Genomic DNA, 25,465 nt, shown 5'->3' on the forward strand with positions numbered 1-25,465 from the left:
GTCCTGTTTACTCCACAAGATTCCCAATGGGCTGAACCCAATTTAAATATAATTGGGATGGGGCGGCTAGGTGGTGGATAGAGCACTGGCCTTGGAGTCAGGAGTACCTGAGTTCAAATCCGACCTCAGACACTTAATAATTACTTAGCCGTATGGCCTTGGGCAAGTCACTTAACCCCATTGCCTTGAAAAATCTAAAAAAAAATATAATTGGGAAATATTAACAAAGCAAAGCTAATAGAACATAGATATTGTTAATTTTTTGGTTTTGTATGGCAGTATGTGACTTTTAAGAATTCTTATGATTACTCAAGTACAGTGACTCCCATTCTTAATTGAATGTGAAACCCCTAGTCTAGATTTCTTTGAGGTAGTCTGTTGAAGCCATTTTCAAATGTCTTTAAATGAATAAAATATAATACATACGATTGAAAGGAGACCAAGTACAGGGAAACACAGTTTTCACATTATATTTTTTAAAAAGTCCTCAGAGTGAGAAGCCCTGGATTAGATGAACTACAAATTCCCTTTTAGCTCTCATCCTAATTCTCATCATCAGTAAAGGTATTACTTATATTGGTATGAACCTAAAAAATAGAATCTAAATGAAGCTATCATTATGGTGAATGATTTTTTTATAAATGTATTCTCCTGGAACATTGGTAATTAATGTTGATGGAGATAAAGCTTTGCTTCAGTTTGATCAAAGTCAAGCTAACTAATGATGCAGATGAGAATGATGAAATTCAGTTAGAAAAGCATATCAAATTTTTAGTTAAACAGATGTTAAAATGCTCTGGTGTTCTTCCTGAACTGGTTCCATCTTAAATGTTACTATAGCTAAGACTGAGAGGAATTTTCTGCATGTATCTGAGTCATTAAGTACTTAGTGGTCTCATGCTGCTTTGTTCATACAGAAGTATTGGAGAAGTTGGTTGGTTTGGTTGATGAGAGCATTTTTCTTCAAAAGACCTTTGGCTAATATAGAACATGGGAATGTCTCCTGTAAATAGAAGTTAAGTAGCCATACAATTTTGCTTTAAAATTGAAACTTTTTATGTCTGGCAAATGTCATGTTTTATATAGCCTCTTTGAGGATAGTTTTATTGTGCTTTGAAATTTGATAGTACTGTTTAAAAAATATTTTATATATGTCTCATGAAGCCATCATACCAATGGAAAAGTTACTTAGTAATGACTTGTTTGTGTTTTATATAATCATATCCTATCATACCAGTAATTGATTTTTTTGGTTATTAGTGATTTTCATTTTTGTGTAATTAATCATTTTAGTCTTTAGTGATAATCTTCACAGATTGCATTGTTATATGGAACAAAGAAAATGCTTTCAGAACTCATGACTTCTGAGAACATAATGTTGAATTTAAAAAATAAAAAATACTCTACTTAACTAACAAAACAGTCATGTAACTTTGTTTTTAATTATTAGTCCTCCTTTGAAGGTCATATCAGATATTAGTGTATATGGGAAGGGTGAATGAGGGAAGATATGGCTATCAAGATAGAAAAACTTTCTGAAATGAAGGTTAACTTTTCCCCCCTCAACCTTAGACTGTATGAGCAATTTTTGTATGCTATAATGTTTATACTGTCCGTTTTCCTAAATCTTCAATTCATTTTAGCAAACACTTAGGTATTGCCCATGTATGGATGGATAAAAGGCACAGTACTAGGTTCTGGGGGAATTCAGCATCAAAAATGAACTGGTTCTTTATCTTCAAAGAACTTATTTTCTCCTGCTAGGATGTACAGAGATTAATTAGTGCAAATTTGATGTAAAGTAATAAAAAGTGACTTCAAGAGGGAGAGAACATTTATAATTGGAGCTGATTTGGAAAGTTGTTGAGTCAGAGGTTTATCTGAGCTTTTCTTGGAACCTAACTAGAGGTGAGCAGTGAGTAGTGGGTGCCTGTGAAAAGACAGACACAACGTGGATGTTAGAATTTTGTGTACATTGTGTTTGAATGAAATGGAAAGTAGACAAAGGAGTGTTTTTATGAAATCAGATTGGAAGTGTAGCTGGTGGTTGTATTATGAAAGTTATTAAATGCTGGAATTAAGATACTATATTTTATCTTAGAGATAATAGGAAGCCATTCAAGACTTTTAAGTAAAAAAAATAATATTGTCAGATCCATGTTTTAGAAATATTTTAGAAGTGGTGTGGAGAATGTGTTAGACATGGGAGAAAACAGACTTAATACCTTTAGTTTATACCCTTGGTACCACCTCCCTCCCACCAGGCTGATTATTATGTAAAAATTTAATTCGCTTTTCTTGAAATAATATGTGTAGATGAGGAAGTGTGGTAACATGGAAAGAATTATGGACATGGAGCAATTTGATAGCTTGGTTCAAAATTAGGTCCACACTTGCTAGCTGTGTGACCCTTGGCAAATAATTTAATCTCCGCATCTTATTTTATCATTTCTAAAAGGGGGATCATAATATAAGTACCATATGTATCACAGGGTTTTAGTGAGGAGACCTTAAAATACACTATAAATGTGGACTATTTATTATTATTATTATTATTATTATTATTATTATTACTGTTTTTCTATTACTTTGTGACTTTGTCAACAAAATGTTGATATCATAGTTCATTGTGGGACTTTTTTTTTTTTGTTTTTTGCAAGGTAATGGGATTAAGTGACTTACCCAAGATCACATAGCTAGGTAAATTATTAAATGTCTGAGGTTGGATTTGAATTTTAGGCCCTCCTGACTTCAGAGCTGGTGCCTATCCACAGATAATCGACAGAAGAAAAGCACTGGAATTAATGAGTATTGAGAAAAGCTTCTTTTAGAAGGTGACTTTTCATTTTTGTAAGGCAGTGATGTTAAGTAACTTGCCCATGGTCACATAGCTAGGTCATTATTAAATGTCTGAGGCTGAATTTGAACTCAGGTTCTCCTGACTCCAGGACTGGACCGGTGCTCTATCCGCTATGCCACCTAGCTGCCCCTAGAAGGTGACTTTTTAGTGAGATCTTGAAGGAAGCCAGGGAAACCAGGAGGCAGAAAAGGCTAGTCTGATAATACCTATTACTCACGAGAACTTATATAGTCCCTCCCTACTTATTTGGTATCAAAGTTGCTTCAGTGCTGAAAGTCAAGCCGTTTGCTTTTATGCCATGGTTTGGTCTCTCTTTCATTCCATTATTAAAATATTTTCAGTTCTGAATCTTTTCTTCCTTCTTCTTTTGATGCCATTTAGAAGGCAAGAAATTCAATACCCCATATATATATATATATATGTAGACATGCAAAACATTTCTACATTAACTATATTTCAAAAAAAGGAAGAAAAATGAAATGAAAGAAAATATATTTTAATCTGCACCTAAAATTTATCAGAGCTCTCTCTTTGAAGGTGTATAGCATTTTTCTAAAAGAATTCTTTGAAATTGGAGGGACAGAGCCAAGATGGTGCAGAAACTTATGCCCCAAAAAACTCCAAAAGCTGTCAAATTATGATTAGCCAAAATTTAGAGGGGCAGAACTCACAGAAAGACTGAGTGATACAATTTCCCAGTTCAAGACAACTTAGAAGAAGGGTCTGTTTCACTGGGCCTGGTGGTTGGAAGAAGCCACAGTGCAGTTGGGCTGGATCAAACCAATCTGGCCTTCTAGGAACAGCTCCATGGGATGCCTGGGTGCCTGGGTCTGTGGCAGAGGGAGTGATTTCCAAAACTCTTGACCCAGGGATTGCCAGGGATAACTTAAAAGGATGGTGAGAGAATTTTGCCACACCAGATTGAGTGTGGAGCCCCAGCCATTGCTGACCTCAGAGCAGCCCTACACAGGGAATCTGTGGAGCCACCTAGTAGCTGCTTCCATAGCACTCAGCCCACAGATGGTAAGGGGGTAGGGAGAGACTGGAGAAGTCTTTCTTCCCTCCCTGGGGCAGGACTCAGTGGTTTACTCACACCCAAATCTAGGTTGCAGTTTGGCCTCCCATATCACCATAGCCAAGCCAAAGATCCAGTGCAGAGTCGGGAATCTGTGTCATCCACAGACTGTTTATGAGCAGACAGAGCCTCTCATAAAATCTTGAATGAATTAAGGTCCCTGTTGGAGTGTCCCAAAACCTTCCCAAAAGCCTTGGAAGTATGATAAATCAGTCAGAGACTGAGGAAATGAGCAAACGACAGAAAAAAGAAAAATCTGAGCATAGAAAATTACTTTGATCCCATGAAGGATCAAAATAAATAATCAGAAGTTAACAAAGTTGGAGCTTCTGTATCTAAAGCCTCAAAGAGAGATAGGAAATGGGCTTAGGCTATGGATGAGCTCAGAAAAGACACTGAAAAACAAGTAAGGGAAGTACAGGAAAAATTGGGAAGAGAAATGAGAACAGTTCAAATAAATCATGAAATCCAGCAACTTAGTAAAAGAAATACAAAAAATACTGAAGAAAATAACATGTTAAAAACCAATTTAGACAACTGCAAAAAAGCAACCCAAAAGGCAAATGAGGAGAAGAATGCCTTACATAGCAGAATTGGTCAGCTGGAAAAGGAGATAAAAAAGTTCTCTGAAGAAAATAACTCTTTCAAGTGTAGAATGGAGCTAAAAGAAGCTGATGATTTTGTGAGAAATCAAGAAACAATAAAACAATACCAAAAGAACAAAAAATTAGAAGAAAATGTGAAATATCTCTTTGGAAAAAGAACAGACATAGAAAACAGATCTAGAAGAGATAATTTAAAAATTATTGGGCCACCTGAATGTCACAACCAGGAAAAGAGCCTAGGCTTCATTTTTCTTTTTTTTTTTTTTAGGTTTTTTTTTCAAGGCAAATGGGGTTAAGTAGCTTGCCCAAGGCCACACAGCTAGGTAATTATTAAATGTCTGAGACCAAATTTGAACCCAAGTACTCCTGACACCAGGGCCTGTGCTTTATCCACTGGGCCATCTAGCCACCCCTAGGCTTCATTTTTCAAAAAATAATACAGCAAAATTGCCCTGAGATCCTAGAAAGCAGAAGGCGAAACAGAATTTGAGGGAATTCACAGATCACCTCCTGAAAGAGATCCCAAAAGAAAAACTCCCAAGAATATTATAACCAAGCTCCAAAACTCCCATGTCGAAGAGAAAAAAAGTCGTCAGAAAAAGTAACTTAACTATCATGATGCTACAGTCAGGATTATACAGGATTTGGCAGACTCTATATTAAGGGTTTATAGGGTTGGGAATATGACATCATTCCAGAAGGCAAAAGATCTTGGTTTAAAACTGAAAATCAATTACCCTGCAGAACTGAACATCTTCTTTCTGTGTAAAAGATGGAATTTCAATGAAATATGACATTCAGATTTTCCTGTTGAAATTACCAGAGCCGAACAGAAAGTTTTATCTCTAAGTACATGACTTGGTGGAACTAGAGGGGGTGGATGAGAGGAACTAATTATGAGGAACTTAATGATGTTGAACTGTGTGTTCTCATGCATGGGAAGAAGATATTGATAACTCATATGAATTTTGTCATTAGAGCAGTTAGAGGGAGCAAATATGGACAAGGCACAGTAAGGAGCTGAGTATAATGGTATAATATAAAGATGAAATCAGTGGGTGATAAAGTACTGGAGGGAAGGGAAAGAAGAGGTAGAATGGGCTAAGGTATTTCAATAACAGAGTTAAGAAAAAGCTTTTGCAATGGAGTGGAAGTGGGGAAGGTGAGGGGAAATAAGTGATCTTGCATTGTCATCATAAATGGCTCAGTGAAGAAATTACATCCAGACTCAATAGGGTATAGAAATATTTTCTTACCCTAGAGAAAAATGAGAGGAAAGGGTAGAAATAAAGGGGATGGGGGAGTTGGTGATAGAAAAGAGGGAAGATTGTGGGAGAGGGGTGTCAGATACAATATACTTCTGAGCAGGACAGGGTGAAAGGAGAGAGAGAGAGAAAGAGAGAGAGAGAGAGAGAGAGAGAGAGAGAGAGAGAGAGAGAGAGAGAGAGAGAGAGAGAGAGAGAGAGAATAGAATAAATTGGAGTAGGGAGGAATAGAATGGTGGGAAACACAGCTAGTAATAGAGACTATGGGAAAAAGATATTGAAGCAACTTCTCCGGTGGATTTATGATAAAGAAGGCTACTCATCCCAGTGACAGAATCAATGGAATCTGAACACAGACTGAAGTACACTTTTTTCTTCTCTTACTTCATTTCTCTTGAGGTTTCATTGTCTTTTTTGGGCAGGGGGGGAGAGGGGGTTTATATTTACTTTCACAAAAAGATTATTGTAATAATATAAAGTAAATAAACCATAAAAAAAGAATTCTTTGAAATTGGCATAGATCATTGTATTGATCAGAGTTGCTAAGTTTACAATATTCCAGTATGTTGTGTTTCTATTTCTACTCATTTCACTTTGCATTTGTTCATATAAGTCTTCCCAGGTTTTTCTGAAACCTTTCTGCTTGTCATTTCTTATATAACAATATTTCATCTCAATCATATACCACTACTTTTTCAGTTCTTTTTTTCAGGTCATGGACATCCCCTTAATTTCCAATTCTTTGCCACCACAAAAAAGCTATTATAAACAATTTTGTGCAAGGAGTTCCCTTTCCCCTTTACTTTTTTCTTTTGGGGACACAGACCTGATAGTTCTGTTGCTTGGGTCAAAGTGTATGCACAGTTCTTTAGCTCTTTGGATAAATTTTCAAATTGTTCTCTAGTTCACAATTCCATCAACAGTACATTAGAGATCCCATTTCCCATATTCCCTCCAATGTGTCATTTTTCTTTTCTGAGATGTTAGTCAATCTGATACTTGTGAAATGGCAACTCTGAGTTATTTTAATTATCTTTAGTTAATTGGAATTTAGAACTCTCGAACTCTCTAATGTAGCTCTTTAATACCAAGCCCAAAGTATAGCTTAGAGAATCTAGGCAATCTGAATCAATCATTCACGCTCAATGTAGGATAATAGGCTAAAAATAATTAGGACAAACCCAGATACTCTAAAGGAGATTAAAAGTCAAAGACCTCATCTTTAAGATGAAATACATTTTTATGAAGAAATATCACATTTTAATACAGTAGTTTCCAAACTCTGTGTACCTCTTTAATACCCCAACCCCCCCCCCCCAAAAAAAAAGATGGATCAGGAAGCAACGTTTATTTTTGGTTTGCATTTTATTCAAATATACCTAAAGAGTTTATTATCAATTTTTAACACAAAAATATTGAACACATAATAAGGCAATGTATAAAATATCAAATCACTTTTGTATTACATTTATTATCATCAAATTAGAAATAAAGCAGTCTGTTTGAGGATTAAGGAAAGTGAGACCATATATAGTAAATGTTGAGGCCAAGATATCAGCCCTGGTCCCCAAACTTCAAATCCAGTACTCTTTTCTGTGGAGCATGCACACTTAATTCACAAAATTTAAGGGAAAAATATGGAGCATGAGCAACATGGAGCAGTATGTATGCTCCCTGCTAGGACCAGGCTCTGGAAAAGCTTTGCCATTCTAAGCCCTAGAGGCATTCTAAATGGGGTTTTAGCAGCTTAGACTTTCTGCCCTCTCCAAGCATTTTGTTCAATAGAGGGAAGGTACTAGACTTAAGGGGGACTGGAGCAGTTAGATGGTGTAGAGAATAGAGCACAGGACCTGGAGTTAGGAAGAACTGAGTTCAAATATGACCCTAGAGACTCAATAGCTGTGTGATCTTGGGCTAGTCCCATTGCCTTTTGTAAAATGAAAATAAGAACAGCTTTTACCTCTTAGGATGGCTGTAGGGTGTAAAATGTGAAAATATTCATAAAGCACTTAGCAGTGACTGCTACATAATAGGTGCCATATAAATAGTTGTTATTTTTTTATTATTAATCTGTTGGGTCTTGGGTTCTTGAATTGGGTCCTTGTTAATCTCATACTGCAGAGGCTACTAAAGCATTAGCACTTTTAAATTAAGGAAGCCTCCAGGAAATCCCATGTCCACAGGTAGCTCTTTATACTCTGATATTTTGAGAAGCATCTGACTGACATTAGAGCATTCTTCTCTCCTGGTTGGGTACTTACTATTTCTCCATGTGGTTTTGCCCTTTGATAAGAGTAACTGGAGAAGACCAAGGTTGGTCATAGATATATGTTGGGCGGGCAGTGTGAAGATTAGGTAAAGAAAAGTCAGAAACCCATTGTCACTGTGCTATGGTCTATTACATAAAGTTTGCTCATGGCCATGCTACCCTTTTGTTGCCTGTTGTCATTGTGGTCAAGTTCATTGTGCTAGTCTCCCTATTGTTGAGTTTGATTTGAATAGTGTTATTGAAAAAAAGAATGTATTTGAGATAAATTAGAAGTATCCAACAATGCTTCTTCAAGATGTCTGCATCTTTCCCCTCTCCTATCTCCAATCATCAATGTTGACTCAGATGAGGAAATGCTTATGATGATTGATGTGAAAATTCCATTGAAGTACACATGTTGTTGAAAAATGTCCTTGAGGGGTGATGTACTTCTCCCCAGTTGTTTCCAATACAAACATAGAGGAAGCTCTTAAGCTCTTACAGTTCTTACAGACCTTGCTTTGGCTGTGTGTTGGCAATGTGGTGCTAGTTTCATAATGCCCTTTACTTGTAGTGATGAAGGATCCTATGAAGAAATGAAGGATTCTTTTTGTGTTTGGCAAATGGGTTACATTTCCTCTCTTCAGGTCAAGGTTTTGTGATTGTACTCCAGATCTCTGTGTTCTGTGAACTTCAGTGACCTTGCATGGGAAGTGATCTGTAGACTTCTTTTTTCCTCAGCTCATTCTTGCGTTGTAAATTTTGGTGCCTATCATGGTCCAGTGGACAAGGTTTAGTATTTAATTTCTTAATCTATGTTTCTTATTTGCTGCTGTTTCTTGATGCTTTAAAAGGAAATTCCATTGCATTTAGTATTGTTGGTTCAGTATCTAAAAAAAGAGCTTAATGAAGTACATGCCTCAGATATTTTAAGGATAATATTAGATATCATTATACATTATTCTATATAGATTTCATAATTTATTCGTAGTAACTTGAAGTACAGAACAGTTCATGCTATTTTGGAGTTTCTCCACATGAAAGACATCAAGGACAATTTTGGTAGATAATTATACTTTACTTCTTTTTAAAGGTAGCTTTATTAAGAGTCTTAAGTGGTACATAGTAGGGTCTATATAAATAGTTGTTATTGTTTCTTATTATTAATCTGCTGGGTCTCTTGAGGTCTTGAATTGGGTCTTGGTTAATCTCATACTGCAGAGGCTACTGAAGCACTGGCACCTCTAAATTTGGGGGGAGCCCTCATGAAGTCCCATGTCCACAGGTAGCTCTTTACACTCTGGTACATTGAAAAGTCTTAAGTGAAAGGGAAAAAAAAATCAGTACAAGTTCATCATTATTGAGGTCTTTAATCAAAAGAAATGAGAAAAGAAAAGTGAATTAATATTGGACAACTCAGCCATAATAATCCTGAATTTGTTATGTCATGCTTCAAGCAATAGGCATATTTTTAACTTCTACCCTGTTCTAATTTTAATTAGATATTTTCATAGAACTAGTGAATATCTGCCTAGTCAATACAACATGTTTGAAATACTTAAAATAATACTGACTTTTTGATTTTTGCTTAAATTAAGTTTTTCTAAAATACACAGATCTGAAGAGCCATCCTGGAGATGACTACTTACTGACACTGAAGACAGTGAAGGATGTGTTAAATGAATCAGAAAATAAGGCTCAGGTTTCTCTGAATACCCTGAGTGACCTTTCAAAAACTGAGAAGGCCCTACAGGAGAAAATGGTAAGACTCTGTTAGGTCTTGAAAATTTGAGTCCATTTTTATGAACTTAAATTATGAAACAATTTGAATTTTTTTAATGTTTGTTTTTCATTTGTTAGTCTTTTGGCCTTTATGTTTTTTAAGTTATCTCCTGAAAGGTAGGATCTTAATCACAAAGATAAATATAATTGATATATATATATATAGTTTCTTCAGTTACTAGATTAATATTAATCTTTATCTGAATAAAACCAAAATCTTGGTGCAACTTATACTTTAATAACTTCAGAAGAATAAATTATATGCAAACTTACAGAAATGATTGGGAAATTTAATAATGATGATTTCTTTTACACTTATTTTGTTTTTTGAATTTTGTATAACAAATTTATGTTTTAGTTTAATTTTCTGGATGATACTTTTTCAGACTGGTGACTCCAGAGAGGAGATCGTCTTGCTTGTCCACCTTAGTCAATTGATATATCTCTATTAGATTTTATTTCTCTTTGTTACGTCATTTCAAAATTGTTATGTATGCAGCAGAACCTTGTTCTTTGGATGATTTTAAGGCTATAGTCATTGACAAATATAATCCTTTCAATTACTGAACAGCAGCAGCAGTAAATGACATTTTTTTACAAAGTTAAAAATATACTATTGTGATATACACAACCGTTTCCCAAGAGGAAGCTAAATGGAGTAGTGGATAGATCAGAGTTCAAATTTGACCTCAGACAATTACTAACTAAATGACCCCGGCCAAGTCACTTTATACTTGTCTACATAAACCTGGAGAAGTAAATGGCAAACCATTCTAGTATCTTTGCCAAGAAAATCCTATGGACAGTTGGTCAGACATGACTAATGCCAACAATAACAATAACATAAAATAGTACTTAAATTTTAATTTAAATTATCAACACTTAAAAAACCTTATCTTCATAAGTTTCATAACCAGTTTGCTTCTCAAGTTTATAAAGCTTAAAAGTGTACCCCAAGGCTTTTGAGATACACTGCTTCTTCTCTTTTAAAGTCTTTTTAGGTTTTGGCAAAGTTAATGGGGTTAAGTGGCTTGCCCAAGGCCACACAGCTAGGTAATTATTAAGTGTCTGAGGCTGGATTTGAACTCATGTACTTCTGACTCCAGGGCCTGTGCTCTATCCATTGTGCCACCTAGCTGCCCCCACAATCTACTTCTAAAATGATCATTTTATATTTATTGACTCAATGTTCTAATTCTCATTCATTTTTTTTCTTAATTTTTGATTCTAGTCCCATTACTCAATTAAAACTGCTCTAAGATTGATAGTGATATTTAAACTTCTCACTCACTTTAAACTTTTTCTTTATTCTAAGTTTGTCTTCCTGGGAACTTTGGATACTGGTGACCATTCCCTTCCCCCTTGATAGTTTTTCCTTCATGACATCCCTAGAATAGTGACTTAGAACTAAAAGGAACCCCAAAAGTCATCTATCTAGTCCAGACTTTTATATTATAAATGAATAAACTAAAGTTAAATAACTCATCTAAAGCTATATGGAAGATTAATTGGAAGAATTGGGATTTGAATCCTGTGCTTTTGATTCAAAATATAACCATTTTTCTCTTGCCTGATGTTATCTTGGTTCTTACTTGATATTGTTCTTCTGTAGTTTGATGACTCCTTCTTTGCATTTTTTCTCCTATCACAAGTCTTTTAGAATTGTTTTTCATTATTATAGCACTGAAAATTGACTAATCCTTCTTGATGTCCTTTTTTGGTTAATTTTCTCCTTTCTATCCATTAAATATGGTTATTCCCCAAAGTTCTGCCATTGGTCCTTTCTCTCTCTCTCCCTCCATCCCTCTACCCTCCCTTTTTCCTCCTCTGCATAGTGATTTTGTTAGTTTCTACAAATTCGATCATCATCTCCATGCAGATAATTCTCAAATTCATGTGACCAACCCTAATGTCTCTCCTGAAATCTGGTACTATATTGCCTACTGTTTGGTTAATATCTTCGTTTGGATGTCTCTGTCTACCACAAATTCAATTTAAATAAAACATAGTGAATCATCTTTTCACCGTACTGAGGAATTCACATTCCTTAAAATTGCCCTCGTTTATAATCTAGGAGTTCTCTTTGAATCTCCTTCTCCCTCAAATAGACAATCTGTGCTTTTTTTTTCACAATTTATCCCTCCCCAACATTCTTCCATTTCTCTCAATTCTCAAAGCCACTACTCTGTTTCAGTCCCTCTTCACTACTTTCCTGGAATCTTTCAGCATCCTCCTTGTTGCTTTCCCTCCTTCTAACCCTTCACCTATCTACTTTTTTCCACACAGCCACCAAATTATTATTCCTAAAATACAGGTTCAACCAGGTCACTCCACTTGATGAAAAATATTCAGTGGTTCCCTGTTGGTTTTAGAGAACATAAAAAAAAATTAAACTTAGCTTGTCTTTTAAATCCTTTACTGCATACCAATTCCAGTTCAATGCCTCAACAGTGACTGTCCATCACTTCAATACACTCTCATCTTTATTCTTTATCTTACAATCAGTAGTTTCCTACAGAGTTCAGCTTTTCTGTTTCTTCCTATTCAAAACCTGACTGTTAGTTCTCTTTTCCTCTCTTTAAATTCCTTCTTTATATACCTTCAGTAGAAGGTAAGTGCTTTCATGGTGGATAATATTATTATTTTTGTCTTTCGATACTTAGCATCTAGCCCTGCACCTTGGACAAAGTGTGTTTTGTTGTGCTTATGTGAATTAATGTGCCCTTTTTTTTTGGTTTTCTTTTTTGATCAAATTTCTCTTGAAAGCTTGCATTCTTGTTACATATCAGTTTATGATAAAAAAAACAGAGGGGTAGAGATAATCAGATTTTTTAAATTCTCTTTTCAGGCTCTTGAAGAAATACTTGAGGATCAGAAGCCTTCATTAGATAAACTTGCAGAGGAAACAAAAACTCTGGAGCAATGTGGACCCCATGATATAAAAAATAAATATCAGCAAGAATTTGAGAATGTTCAAGGAAAGTGGAATAGGCTAAAGGCCAGGGTCTCCAAAGATATTCATGTGCTAGAAGAAATTATTCCAAAACTGAGAGTGTTTGAGGTAAAATATAAACTTTGTTAGGTATTTAAGTTTAGTCATAGTGTAAAATAGTAATTAAAATGTGGAAGACTTTTACTTTTCAGTACTTGGCATTGGTTCCTGTCATCATCTTAATTATGTGCTTAAATTTGGATTCACAACTTGATTGCAAAATATGTATTATTTATTCAGCAAACTACTGTATTATTCTTTTACCTTTTTGGAAAGATTATATGGAGAAGATGAGCTTTGAGATGTGAGATTTTGAGTAAAAATACACAATGACTGTTTGCACTGTAATGAGGGGACTGTGTGGATGAACTTGAGATCAGATGAGTAGTATCTCTAGAGACGAAGGAATAGTAAATTTAGCTTTACTAAAATAAGAAATGGTAGATTGGGGAGCTAGGTGGTACAGTGGATAGAGCACTGGCCCTAGAGTCAGGAGGACTTGAGCTCAAACCTGGTTTCAGTTATCTAGCTGTGTGACCTTGGGCAAGACACTTAATCCCATTGCCTTGCCAAAAAAAAAAAGAAATGATATATTAATTAGAATGGTAGAGATATCCATGGTTTTAGTATGAGTGATCTGTCAAAAAGCATTATAAAATCTTGCATGTGATGTAGGCTGGCACGAGACATTTAAACACAGAATGAAACAAGTTCTGGACTGAGGAACTTACATTCTTTATGAAACTAAGTCTAAGATGGATTCTATATAGGCTTGAAAACTGAGTTAGAAGTCCAAATCTTGTATTAAAGGGAACCATATTATCATGGAGAGGACAACAATATAATTATGTATGTGACTATAGAAAAGAGCCTTTAAGATACAAGCAGGGAGGTCAAAATCAGAATTTTTAGATCCTTGTGGAGCATTGGAATTTAATACAATTCTCATTTGTAATTTACCCAAAGTCATACCAAAAATAGCAAAGTTGACATTTGAAAACAGGTTCTCTGACTCCTGAATCTGTCTTCTTTTCTCCATACCATGCTGACCAGGAAGCAGATAAGACAAATAGCATTGGTTTTAAGAATAATGGACAGATTTGAGAAAAAGGACAAAATTGTCATTATTTTGTATATAATGGAATGTCTGTAATGCAGTCTTGCTGATAGCCATAAGGGTGGTTTAGTGGGGTTTGGAGGAATAATAATTAAATAATTTCCCTTGGGCTTTGCAAATTTTAATGTAGAGGGTCTTGTCATCAGTTGAGCAAATCAAACAGTATTGTGGAAGTAAGCTCAGTAATGGTTAGTTCAGAAATTTGTTAGATAATCTCAAATGTGGTAGATAAAATTGCAAGATTGCTTTCCTAACTAGGATTTGTTCTCTAAAGGAATATGTACACAAGTAAAGCGAACATTAAGGAGTGTTGCTTAAGGGTTGCCTTATTTTAATACTGATATGCAAGTACTTGCTGAAATTAAGTTTTGCAACTATATTTGAGTCCAGTGAAAAATCTGAGGAAGATGAGAAAATAATGACCATTACATTTTCTATTAAGGGCCTAGAATGAAAGACAGATTTCAAGGAATATTCCCTAAATTAGATGACATAAACATTAGTTCCCATCTTATTTAGGTAAAGTGTCATTCTTATAGAGATCAGCTCTCTGAATCTTTGGCAGTGTTGGCCTACTACTTTTGTGTGAAATTTATCTGTCAAAGTTTATGCCATCAATTTGACTTCTTTTCAGCTTAAAAAAACCCTATTGCTTCTATTTTTCTCTTTAACTTCTAAAGTTGCTCGTTTGGAACCAAGTATAACATTATGTGTTTACATCATTTAAATAATGAAAACTCTGTTTCTTAATTTGAGTTCTAATTTAGTCAGTGTTGCTCTTTGTTAAAGTTGAAATCTGGTTAGTCTTGAAAAAGAAACCTATAGGGAGCTAGATAAATGTAGCATAACCAGGGAGATCATATTTGACCGTTAGAAACTCAATTCAGATCACCATCTTAAATAATGTTGTTAGAGACAACTCTGCACAAACCTCAAATGAGTATCCATGAAATCAGTGATAATTGATCTTGATGTTTGGTGTGGACTGTCTCTAACTGAGTGAATCTAGTAACCATTCTAAGTAGATAATAATAGTAATAGCTAATATTTACATAGCACTTATTTTGTGCTTTAATTTAAAGGCAATGTGTTTAAAGGTACTATCTTCATTTCCATTTTACAGATGAGGAAAGTGAGACAAATAGAAATTATGTGATCTGTCCAGGGTCATATGACTTGTAAATATCTAAAGCTTGATTTGAATTCAGTTCTTCCTGACTCTGGACCCAGAACGGAGACTTTTGCATCACCTCACTGCCAGATGCTAGTATTATTTCAACCTCACGCAATAACCCTTGAAAAAATAATGTGATTGGATATTTAGGTCCATTCATCATATTGTAAATTTGTATAATTAGAATGGAGAGGCATATCCTTTTCTTCCTTGTCCTTAATAACTACATATTTTTTGATTATATCAGATTATGAAACTATTTCTGAATGATAAAATTATAGCTTTTCATTTTAAACAGAATCTTGACCTAGAGTTTTCAAAGGGCATCGTTTCTCCTGTTTCCCCCTCCCCCCCTCCCTAGTCCCAGCACCTTTTGCTCTTATTCTAATATCATATCAAGTACTTTTCTTGGAATATTTGTCAATTGTCATTGAAAAACATTGTCAGTAGAAATACTGTCTTATTTCACTTATAAAAATTTGATTATAGATTTGATTATTTAATTTACCTTGAATCATTGTTCCTAAATTATTTAAGCTCTGTTTGGTAATTGAATTGTGTTGTATAGTATAATCTTGATTTAATATTTTTAGATGATTTTTAGTTCCTTAAATAAAGAAACTTAGCCATAAATGTTACCACCATCTAAGCAGCCATCATGTTGAAGAGTCAGTAGATTTTTAAGACAAAATCAATGTCACTTATAGTTACATCCTTGATATATTAGTTATCATGCATTCTTTAAAGGTAATGAACATGTTTTATTGAAATGTAGATATCTCTAAGCCTTATTTTTAAGTATATGTTAAAAAATTGATGCTGCCATGACAGGCTAAAAAGTTTATTGTTAATGGAGATTCTTTGTTAATATGGAGTTTTCCTTTCAACAGTTTGATACTATAAAACAGTGCAAGAAAAAATGACTACTTCTAAGTAAAACAAATGACCACTTCTAAGAACTTGATTGTGGTTTCACTTATCAGATCCGCCAACAGCCTGGTTTTGCAAATTGGCTCAGAATCAAAAGTTATAGGAATTCCAACAGATGCAGGAGGAGCAAAAGAAATGACAGGAATTTAACCTCAAATTATTCCAGGGAGGGATCTGGATCAAAATAAATACTACTTTATTTAGACTTCTGAATCAAATCTTGTGTAGATGATAAAAATTATTTTGACAGTATAATGTTGGATCCCTTTTTGAATCTTTGAGGGATTCATTAGAGTTCTCAGTGGGCTAAAGAGTACCTAACCCTTGAAATCCCTTGTCTGTATTGGTATTATTTATTACCTTATATGCGGAGTGCCAAGATTTTCCTTATATTGCCTTAAGGATTTATTTTTTTTTTGGTTCAGATTGCTATGGATTTTAGACATAGTATTTTTTAAGACTTTACATTGTTATATTTTGGTTTTTGTCATCCATATTTATATATTCGTTCTAGTTACTCTTTTCCTTGCCTTATCTACCATCTATTATAACAAAAATTTTACAAAGAAAGAGAAAAAAACAAATTTGAACAAAGTCACTCCATACACTAATCATGTCTGGTGGTATGAGCAGTACTCTATACCATTAGTGTCCTGTCTCTGTAAAGATGGCAGTATATACATTTTTCTCAGTTCTTTTGGACCATATTAGGATATTATAATTGCCTGACCTTTAAGGTTTTTTATGTATTTATTTATTTTTGGTTCTTTAAATTTACATTACTATAGTCTTTATCTAATTTTTTAAATTTTACATGTTTAAATAGATTATTTCATACTTCTCTCATTCATCATTTTTTTTACAGAACAGTGAGATTCCAGCTTATTTACACTTAAAATATTGTATTAGAAAATCCTAGGGACATTGTTTTAAAGAGCCCAAGTTCCTGCTAACTCAAAAGTTTTGGAACTTAGAGTAAGAGATATGTTTGGAATTTTGACATTTTTTTTTTCATTTGATTACTTAGTGGACCTGATTGCTGCTTCCATAAGAAAAGACCCATTTTTAATTTATTTATAAATTATATATATATATATATATATAATATGTCTATGTATATATATATATATATGTATATATATCTATAGACAGCTCTCTTTTTCTCTCTCCCTGTTTCTCTCTCTATATATGTACACACACACACACACACACACACACACGATAGGAATTTTTTTCAATTAACTAGGATTTAGTTTCTTTCCTCTTTACCACTTCCATGGTGGAATGGTTGTAATTAGGAAGAAAAACTAAACTGCTGCAGAAAGTATTCATATTCATATTCACAACAAATGCCCACATTGGCCATATTCAATAATTATCTCTCCTCTCTATTAGTTATTAAGGAAGAAAAAAAATAGTATTTTTAAGTAGGTTTCCATATTCAGAAACAGCAGTGCTGAAAGAGTAGAAGACTTTGGACACAACTTCAAACCAGGCTCATTTCTCCAGTAACATGTCACAGAGGTCTCTCTCCTAGTCTTACTTGTTTGATATTCTAATTAATGACTTGAGTAAACAAAGAATCCTTTTAAATTTGCCCATGATGCTAAACTGAGAAGAAAGGAATTAGGATCTAAAATTAATTTGACTTGAAGCCCAAACCAATTAAATGAAAATCATAATAACATGTTCACTAAATCAACTCTATGATAAAGAATAAAGGAGAGTCTTATCATTTGTGTAACCTGTGATTTTTAAAAAAAGCAAGGGGAAGAGGATAAGATTCTTACTTACATTAATACAAGCCTGTATTTTTAAGGAGATAATAAGCTAATGCTTCCTTGGGTTGATTTATATAATTATTATTTCTAGATCCTAAGGAGTGTTATAGTTCAGATGTATATTTTTGTCAGGTTAGAATATTGGGCTAATTTTTTGGCATCACAATTTAAGAGGGTTAATGAGAAAAATGAAGTATGACATCCAATTTGTTAATAGCTGTATGAAAAACTTAATCACTTATTTTTTACAAAATTGCTAATTAAAATTACTCTAGGATTCAATCTCATATTTATCAGATTGGTTAAGTTGAACAAAAGAAAAATGACACGATGATGGGACTGAAATAAAACAGACTTATTATTGCATTATTGATGGACCTGTGAACTCGTTCAACCCTTCTGGAAAACAATTTGGAACTATATCTAAAGAGTTTTTAAACTGTATATACCATTTGACCTAATAATATCATTAATTTGCTTGAACCCAGAAGAGATCAAAGAAAGAGAAAAAAAGGCCTAAATGTATTAAAATATAGTAGCTAATGTTGTAATCACAAAGAACTGGAAACCAAGGGAGTGCTCCTCAACTTAAGAATGATAGAGCAAATTATGATAAATGCATGAAATGAAAAACTCTTATGCTGGTAGAAATAATGAGGGGCTGGTTTTCAGGGGAATCTGGGAAGACAGATATGAACTAAGGAGAGTGAAGTGAGTTGGATCAGTTTAACAATTAATACAATAACATCATCATGAAAATAGACAACTTTAAGAGAATTAAGAACTTGATTAATATAGTGACCAATCTTAATAATGTTATTAGCAGTAGATTTAGGCTTTGGAAACCTACTAAACACTGTCTACTTACTTGACAGAGAGCTGACAAATTCAGAGATATTTTTTGAAAATGACTATTTCAGGGATTAGTTTTTCTTGACTCCATATTTATTAATAGGAATATGTTTTTCTTTTTTTCCGAGTGAGTTGGAGGCAGTTTGGAGGGAGAGAAAATAAATTTTTGTTAATTGAAAACAATCTTTAAAAAATGGGCCAGAAATCAGCCATGATTGTGCAGAACTAGAAAATCATATCATATGAAGAATTGTGGAAGGACCTGGGAAGAGTTATATTTGAGAAGAAGCCTGAGAGATTCATATTTCTTGAAAGCACTTTCCGGAGGCAGCTAGGTGGTGCAGTGGATAGAGTACTGGCCTTGGAGTCAGGAGTACCTGAGTTCAAATACGGCCTCAGACACTTAATAATTACCTAGTCGTGTGGCCTTGGGTAAGCCACTAACCCCATTGCCTTAGAAAATCTAAAAAAAAAAAAAGAAAAGAAAGCACTTTCCCATAGAGATATTTATAAATGCCTTCTCTTTTGCATTTCTCCATATCATAAATTGTATGAATAAATGAACAAACAGTCCTCAAGGGAAGAATCTTCAGTTTATCTATAGCCATATTAAAAAAAAGTTATAAATCAATACTAATTAGAAAAATTCAACTAAACCAATCTCTAGATTTTTTCTAACACTCATCAAAGTAGCAAATATGACAAAAAAGGAAAATACTAAATGTTAGTTGGACTGTGCGAAAACAGACAGACTAATGCATTTGTGAATGAGTACAACCATTCTGGAAAACAATTTGGAATCATACACAACAATTATTGAGTGAGTCATGCCCTTTTACTCATATATATTTCTGCTAGACATAACAAAAATAGATTAAAAAAAGAGGAAAAGTTCATCTACATACAAAAATATTTAAAACAACTATTTTTATGTCAAAACCCCTCAAAATTGAGGAAGGACTACATGAATGTTTTGTGGCATATGGATATGATGAATTATTTTTGTGCTGTAAGAAATGGGCAAATAGATGGTTTCAAAAAAGACATAGAAAAGTTTGATGTACTACTGCAGAAAAACATATAGATTATATCAGTGTTTTTAAAAAAGACAATTTTGAAGATGTTTATAAACTGATAAAGACTGAAATGAGCAGAGCCGATTTATACAGTAACACTATAAAAAGCAAACAATTTTGAAAGCTCTGAAATTGTGAACAATATAATAGCCATTCATTAATTCCAGATGACCAGTGATAAAATGTGCTGTCCATTACAGAAAGGTGATGGATTTTTGGTGAGGTGTTAGACATGCATTTTTGTGTGTGACCATTCAAAGAAATTATATTACCTGACTGTGCATATTTGGTACAAGAAATTTGTTTTTTTCTCTTCTCTCTCTTTTTAAATGCTCTTTAGAGGTGGGGAAAAATAGATTTCTCTTAAAAAATAGAGGTGAGGTTGTGAAAACAGTGCATTCATCTTTACATGATGTCCTTCTATTCTTCTACTATTCATTTTAAAGAACTGTTTTATTTTGTTACAAGATGCCTCTCATAAAGGGGCAATGATTTGTAAATGTATAGAATGCAAAAATTGAACATATCAATAAGGCTTCAAAATATATGGAATTAATAAATAGAAAATAAGGAAAAATGTTTCAGATCAGTGTAAGGATGATATTTTTGAGCATTAGATCTGTCCAACAATGAACTGAACTCTATTGTGACATATTAAAATGTCATTGGAAATATTCAAGTAAAAATTGCATAATCTTATGTCAAGGATGTTATTGAAAGAATTCACAGTACTGTACTAGAGATTACGCACATCTCTCCAGATCTTCCTTCTTTGTTTTTGTGGGTGGGTATGTATTTTAAATCCATTCTTCCACAACTGAAAAAACATTCTGTTTAGGTTGACAACCATGTGTATTTAAATCCTAGGAACATCTGGAGGGTTGTGTAGGATGGTGATTGTTAAAGATGCTTGGCTATTTTATTTTCTGAGAGAAACTACTTCCTTTACGAGAATCTTAGAGTATTTATTAACTTTAAATTTAAGCAGCATATATTTTGATATGTACTTTTGTCTTCCTGAACACCAGAATGTTCCTCTTTGGAATTCCTTGGGAGGAGGGATTGTTTCTATCCAGTGTACAACACAATGTCTGATATTAATTTAATATTTGTTGATTGATTTATTAACAAATTGATACTTTTTGATAACATGAGAGTTGCCTATTCAGCATTTTCCCTCCTGCCAAGAAGGTGTCAATCAGTATTTAATTATTTATTATTTATTCTAGTCCTTGGTTTAGAGGTTGTGGGGAAAAAAAGGTAAAGGTTTCTCTACAATAATTTTCCTCAAATTAAATATCAGAATAAATAAATCTAGCTGACATTAACCAAGAATGTCATATTTTTTAAATAAAATCTGAGATTTTCATAAATTTAAGTATTTGTATTATAAAACAAGTTTTTAAAACATAACTTTTAATTTTATTAATGCATGTTCATGGGGAATAAAATGCATAATTTCTGTGAATTTGACATGAGAGAGTGTTCATGAATGGAGAAAATTTTATTCTATGTTGGCTAATTTATAAAAGGAAGAAAAGAAGGAACTAGTACTATTAAAATTTTCTAAAGTTTCTCTGTTCATAAGAAATTGGTCTTGAGATGTAGGAGTTTGCCACTGACTGTTAAATATTTTCATTACTCTCTTTGATTTAGGCTGATTCTAAAGTCATTGAAAAGTGGATGGATGGTGTGAAAGACTTTTTAATGAAAGAGCAGGCCATCCAAGGAGATTCTGAAGGACTTCAAAGACAGCTTGACCAATGCAGTGTGAGTTTTTCCAATCTTAGGAATATGGAATAGCAATAACATTTTGCTGTATCTTTCCTATTATTTGCTTTTATCAAAAATCAAAATTAGGAAATGAAGAACTGTAAGTACAGTATTTTCCCTTGCAAAAATATTTTGACTTTATAGTTAAAAAAATTGAGCACTTTCATTTTTCATTTTCATTTTAATCATAATATTTGCTCTGAGTTATGGCCTGGTATTTGGATAGAAAATTAGGCTTCCAATCAGGATTACCTTGGGATATCAAGTCTTCTCCATGATCCATATTATCTTTGTGATGGTATGTCATTTGCTCCTCAGTACTTCTGACAATTCTTTTAAGAATATAAATTGCAGACTTGTGTCATTAAGAGGTAGTTTGCAAACCATTTATTCTCCATCTGGATGAAGTTATGAATTTAAATCCCCTTCATTAGAAAGAAAGAATATTGCATTGAAAGCACTTGCACCAGTATACTTAGATTTTGTTTTAGTTTTGTGGCTAAGGTAACATTTTATAAAAATTATACTTTTAAGAGAATTTATAGGACATCTGAAGCAACTTTTTAATGATAAATATGAAAAAACTTTGTGGCTTGTTCGATAGACTTAGAATGCTAGACTTGGAGTGGAGAAGATCTGAGGATCAATTTTGTCTTAGACTTTTACCAGCTTTGTGACTTGCAAACCACTTAACTTCTGTTTTCTTCAGTTTTCAATCTGTAAAATGTATATAGATAATAATAGCAGTACTTCATCGACTTGTTGTGATGACAAAATTGTAATTTAAAGATACTTTGTATAACATAGTTCATAAAAATGCTAACTTATAATAAACTGGCTTTTCCCCTTTTTTTAGGAATATTTCTCAGTACATCAATTGGTCTTAATATTTTTACTTTATCTTTTAAGACCATCATATGGATGCAAATATTTTATTAATTTGCTATATACTTTTTATAGATATGTCAATCTTAGTGATTCATAATTTCATGATAAGGGAGAATTATTTAGACAGCTATATATTATGAGGCACTCAGGCAAAATGAATTACTTAAAGGTTAATAGCAAGTGGGTGGCTAGGAATCCTCATCCTTGGACTTTGTTTATAAAAGACTTTAGAATTATAAATATAATAACAGTACTTGTTATCTCAGTACCTTACCTCTGTATCTCAGAATATCCTATCTATCAACTTGCTGATAGTGTTCATATCTCTTATGAATATAAGAGATACCAAGAGTTAGCTACTGGCCTCAGAGTAGGAATGTCCTGAGTTCACATGCCCTCTCTATCACAGTCTACCTTGTGACCCTGAACCTCTGAGGGATCCAGGCAATGTTTTAAGATTATAAATTGTATGGAAGGTGCTAGTCAACACAGCTCGAAAGAATTCTTGACCAGGAACTCCTTAAACAACTACAATCACAAATCTCTCTCTTTCTCTCTCCTTTATGTTCATATATAATAAAAGAGGCATCTAGTAGAGAAGAATATTAGATGAGAAGACCACCCTCTGCCTCATGGTTTCTCTGATTTTCTTCAAGTCCCATCTAAAATAAGATGTTCTATTGGAAGTCTTTTTCTTTTGTTCTTCTTCATGACCCCATTTGGGTTTTTCTTGGTAGAGGTACTGGAGTGGTTTGCCATTTCCTTTTCTGGTTCATTTTACAGATGACGAAACTGAAGCAAATAGGGTTAAGTGACTTACCTAGGGTCATACAGTTAGCATATGAGGTTGGATTTGAACTCAGGTTCAAATCCTAGCTGCCCTAGCCTTTCTCAATACTCTTTTGATTCTAGCTATATAAATTTTATCCTACACACACACACACACACACACACACACACATATATATATATATACACACATATATATATATGCCTGTGTGTGTATATATATATATATGTGTATATATAATACACATAGACACATGCATGCATGCATATTTGTGTATATACGTGTGTGTGTGTGTATATATATATATATATACCCACATATGTTTTAGCCTGTATATAGTTTTATCCTGTATATATCTTATTTTTAAATAGTTGCTTTCATATTGTCTCACTCATTAGACTATGAGTTTCTTAGAATAGAAAGTTTATTTTACCTTTCTTTGTACTTCCAGCACTAAACACAATGCTTTGAACATTGCAGGTACTTAAGTTGTATAGAAATTATAATTTGAAATTATACTGAAATTATTCTTGAATTTATAATTGAAATCCAGCCAGGCAGCTAGATTAAGCACCTGGAATTAGAACCTGAGTTCAAACCTAGCCTCAGATATTTAATAGCTTTTTGTCATTGGGAAAGTCACTTAACTCCACTTGCCCCCAACAAAAAATCAGTAAAAGACTAGTTTTGGAAATAGAACAGCATTGCTTAAAGTTCTGCCTTGAGTACAAATTAGTTGTTCCTAGAAACAAATCTCTTAGTGTCATCTGAACAACTCTCGGGACATTATTTTACAGATCAATTGATGACCTGGACTTTTGGAGGCAGTTGCCACATGAGGAATTCCTCATACCCAGCAAATCATTTGTCCATCCTATTCTCTCCACAATAACATAATTTTACTTGTCTTTATGATGAATATATCTGATCATAGGAAATCACAGAATTTTAGTGTTTGCTGAGCCATATATGACTGATATATCAAAGAAGTGATCATGCAGCTTCTTTCTCAAGCCCATTGAGAGGGAACCCACTGCTTCCTAATGCTTCTGGTTTTTCTTTTGGACAGTTCGAATTATTATGACCTATCAAGCCACTTGGCAGTTTTCACCCATTTATCCTGGTTTTGACCTCTGGTGCTAAAGAGTACTTATCTAATCTCTCTTCTACATATCAACCATTCAGATAATTGTTGATTATCATGACTCACAGGAGTTTTAATGATAATAATGCCTAGCATTTATATATGATTTAAAAGCTTACAAAGCTTTTTTTACCTAAATAGTCTCGTTTGATTCTCACTTGTGAGATAGGTGGTATTATTGTCATCCCTATCTTACAGATGAGAAACTGTTGCAGAAAGAGATTAAGGGACTTGAATATATCACTAGTGTCTTATGTAGGATTTGAACTTAGATCTCTCTGACTATACATTCAGAATTTTATCCACTAAAAATTTCTAGCTACCACACAGTGTTCTTTTCCTTAGGATTAATATCTCCTTGTTTTAGCTGATCTTCATATGACACATATAGCAGGTTTTTTATTGTCTTGGTTTCCCTACTCGTGATATGTTCTAATCTTTCCTAACTGTGTTGGTGAGAACTGAACACTGCATTTCACATAAGGTTTGACTAGATGGAATAGAACACATACATGTTATTATCTCCTTTTTAAAAGCCATGCTTTTTAAAAAGTGCAGGCTATGATCAAGATTATCTTCTCTAACCCCTCCATTTTATATATCAACAAACTGTGTCCCAGAAAAGTGATTTGTCTCAAGTTATGTCACCAGTATGTCCATACTCTGAGGTGAGACGAATTTGCTTGATTTCCATTACAGTATTCTTTCTATTACAAGCCTATTTTTTTTTTAAAAGATTGTTGCAACCTTTGTAATAAAATGAAACAGTCATGCCTACACAATAAGGAATAAAATCTTATAGAACACTTTTCATATATGAATTGACATAAATGAAAAAGATAAATCCATTTATACTCTATTTTCTCTTCTATGTTCTCATTGAAATTTCTTGGCTTTTGGTTTATTTTATTGTGTGTATAGGTATTTGTTAATGAAATGGAAACAATTGATTCATCCCTTAAAGAAATGAAGGAAATAGAATCTACTCTCAGAAGCCATTCAATTGCTGGAATTAAAACTTGGGTGGAGACGGTGCTTGTAGACTATCAGACACAGTGGGAGAAACTCAGCAAGCAGGTGAGTTTTGTATTCATAATTGTAGACTGTTTACTT

At 33.6% G+C, this 25,465-nt stretch overlaps 2 protein-coding genes across 6 annotated transcripts in view; both read left to right on the plus strand.

Annotated features, from left to right (window-relative positions):
• The window catches only part of LOC141488055 (utrophin-like), a 222,812-nt gene extending 221,701 nt beyond the window's left edge, over window positions 1–1,111 (plus strand). For 2 of the 3 annotated variants that reach the window (XM_074187770.1, XM_074187772.1), the window contains exon 20: window positions 918–1,107. In XM_074187770.1, coding sequence (XP_074043871.1) covers window positions 918–982 — 65 coding nt within the window. In that variant the 3' untranslated portion in view covers window positions 983–1,107. Of the gene's footprint in view, window positions 1–917 lie in introns of all 3 variants that reach the window. The other variant, XM_074187769.1, reaches the window with a different exon arrangement.
• Window positions 1,112–9,731: 8,620 nt separating this feature from the next.
• Window positions 9,732–25,465, plus strand: part of UTRN (utrophin) — a 435,226-nt gene continuing 419,492 nt past the window's right edge. For all 3 annotated transcript variants that reach the window (XM_074187765.1, XM_074187767.1, XM_074187766.1), the window contains exons 1-4: window positions 9,732–9,815; window positions 12,684–12,896; window positions 21,414–21,527; window positions 25,274–25,429. In XM_074187765.1, the coding sequence (XP_074043866.1) occupies window positions 9,813–9,815; window positions 12,684–12,896; window positions 21,414–21,527; window positions 25,274–25,429 (486 nt within the window). In that variant the 5' untranslated portion in view covers window positions 9,732–9,812. The remainder of the gene's footprint in view (window positions 9,816–12,683; window positions 12,897–21,413; window positions 21,528–25,273; window positions 25,430–25,465) is intronic.

The sequence above is a fragment of the Macrotis lagotis genome, chromosome 5 (genome assembly GCF_037893015.1).
Source record: "Macrotis lagotis isolate mMagLag1 chromosome 5, bilby.v1.9.chrom.fasta, whole genome shotgun sequence".
NCBI classification, from domain to species: Eukaryota; Metazoa; Chordata; class Mammalia; order Peramelemorphia; family Peramelidae; genus Macrotis; species Macrotis lagotis.